This window comes from Perkinsus marinus (assembly GCF_000006405.1).
Source record: "Perkinsus marinus ATCC 50983 genomic scaffold scf_1104296939758, whole genome shotgun sequence".
In the NCBI taxonomy this organism is placed as follows: domain Eukaryota; phylum Perkinsozoa; order Perkinsida; family Perkinsidae; genus Perkinsus; species Perkinsus marinus.
The window spans coordinates 10661-13275 of record NW_003213081.1 but is presented as its reverse complement, the minus strand read 5'-3'; the positions used below and the strand labels follow the sequence as shown (position 1 = coordinate 13275).

General features: G+C 52.4%; 1 protein-coding gene across 1 annotated transcript; it reads left to right on the top strand.

Annotated features, from left to right (window-relative positions):
- Positions 1–17: 17 nt before the first annotated feature.
- Pmar_PMAR029216 (conserved hypothetical protein) lies at positions 18–2186 on the top strand (the record flags this gene model as incomplete). The annotated part of the gene is made up of 1 exon (XM_002782312.1): positions 18–2186. One exon carries the CDS (start codon positions 18–20, stop codon positions 2184–2186), a length of 2169 nt encoding a protein of 722 aa, XP_002782358.1.
- Positions 2187–2615: the final 429 nt, after the last annotated feature.

The following is a 2615-nucleotide window of genomic DNA, read 5'->3' as shown; positions in this document are numbered from 1 at the left end:
GGGGAGTCCAACGCGGTATGCAGTCCACTACGGCGAAGATTGAGAGGGGATGTGGCGGCTTTTGCGTTTTTGGCGACTACGGCCCGATGTATACCGTTGACGACACCTACCGGGTTGAGGACTCGACTATTGAGCTCAGCTTCGACCATTCCGTCCTCACGGCTACAACACCATACCCTCCCCATGATACTACGGAAACACCAGAGATGCCGGGGACGGGGGCGCCTGCAGAGTCTACTGCTACCGAGGCCCCTGTAGAAGAATCTACTACTGAAGCCCCCGTAGAGTTGTCCACTACTGAGGCCCCCGTAGATGCGGCTACTACTGAAGCCCCTGTAGACGAGTCCACTACTGAAGCACCTGTAGACGAGTCCACTACTGAATCTCCTGTAGATGAGTCTACTACTGGCGCCCCTATAGACGAGTCCACTACTGAAGCTCCTGTAGGTGAGGCTACTACCGAAGCCCCTGTAGATGAGTCTACTACTGAGGCCCCTGTAGACGAGTCTACCACTGAGGCCCCTGTAGACGAGTCCACTACTGAAGCCCCTGTAGACGAGTCTACTACTGAGGCCACCACTGAAGAGTTTACTACTGAGGCCGCTGTAGATGACTCTACTACTGAGGCCACTATGGAAGAGTCTACTACTGAGGCCACTATGGAAGAGTCTACTACTGAGGCCCCTGTAGACGAGTTCACTACTGAATCTCCTGTAGGTGAGGGTACCACTGAAGCCCCTGTACGCGGTACCACTACTGAAGCCCCTGTAGGTGAGGCTACTACCGAAGCCCCTGTAGATGTGTCTACTACTGGATTCCCTGTAGACGAGTCCACTAGTGAAGCCCCTGTAGATGAGTCTACTACTGAGGCTCCTGTAGACGAGTCCACTACTGGAGCCCCTGTAGATGCGTCTACTACTGAAGCCCCTGTAGACGAGTCCACTACTGAAGCCTCTGTTGGTGAGTCCACTACTGAGGCTGCTGTAGACGAGTCCACTACTGAGGCCCCTGTAGACGAGTCCACTACTGAGGTTCCTGTAGATGAGTCTACTACTGAGGCCCCTGTAGACGACTCTACTACCGAGGCCCCTGTTGACGAGTCTACTGCTGAGGCACCTGTAGACGAGTCCACTACTGAGGCCCCTGTAGACGAGTCCACTACTGAGGCTCCTGTAGACGAGTCCACTACTGAGGCCACTACTGAAGAGTTTACTACTGAGGCCGCTGTAGATGACTCTACTACTGAGGCCACTATGCAAGGGCTCACTACTGAGGCTCCTGTAGCCGAGTCCACTACTGAAGCCCCTGTTGGTGAGTCTACTACCGAGGCCCCTGTTGACGAGTCCACTACTGAGGCCACTACTGAAGAGTTTACTACTGAGGCCGCTGTAGATGACTCTACTACTGAGGCCACTATGCAAGGGCTCACTACTGCGGCTCCTGTAGCCGAGTCCACTACTGAAGCCCCTGTTGGTGAGCCTACTACCGAGGCTCCTGTAGACGGTTCTACTACTGAAGCCCCAGTGGATGAGTCTACTACTGAAGCTCCTGTAGACGAGTCTGCTACTGAGGCCCCTGTAGACGAGTCTGCTACTGAGGCCCCTGTAGACGAGTCTGCTACTGAGGCCCCTGTAGATGAGGGTACCACTAAATCCCCTGTAGACGAGTCCACTACTGAGGCCACTATGGGAGAGTCCACTACTGAGGCCCCTGTAGATGCGGCTACCACTGAAACCCCTGTTGGTGAGTCCACTACTGAAGCACCTATGGGTGAGGCTACTACTGAAGCCCCTGTGAATGAGTTTACTACTGGAGCCCCTATAGACGAGTCCACTAGTGAAGCCCCTGTAGATGAGTTCACTACTGAGGCCCCTGTAGACGAGTCTGCTACTGAGGCCCCTGTAGACGAGTCCACAACTGAAGCTCCTGTGGATGAGGCTACTACTGAAGCCTCTGTTGGTGAGTCCACTACTGAGGCCCCTGTAGACGAGTCTACAACTGAAGCTCCTGTGAATGAGTCTACTACTCCTACAGCCACCCTGACTGAGTCTATGACTACTGGAGCCTCTTCGGTGGTGTCCACCACTGAATCCTCTATGATGGAGGCTACTAGCACTGGAGCTCCGGTAGTTACCAGTGCGCCTCCTATTGGCGACTTCACTGATGCTCCTCCCATCCTCCCATAAGGCAGCACTGCATAAGACAGAGCTTTATGTTTGAGGATTGATTATTTTTATGAAGCTCTCATGACTACTCCACTGGTGAGATGTTGTTCAGAAACCTCCATGAATGGAATGAAGCATCATCTATAAGCATCGCCGTGTTGTGTAGACGTTAATGTTTTGGTGAGTCGAGCGGTGCATTTACTTGCACTGCAGACGCGATGTGAATTATCATATCCGATGACCAGAGTCTAATGCGCTGCTAACAACAAGATCTGTTGGTGTAGTGGACGATGTCAGCGATTCTTAATAGCTATTGTAATTACTCTCGAGTAAGCGCCAAGCGTGGGTGTCCCATTATTGTCAAATATGCTGCACACATGCTGCTGACTCACCTGATGTTTGAAAATTGATGAATTTAATCGACGGCATTGGATAGACAGCAATAACTTT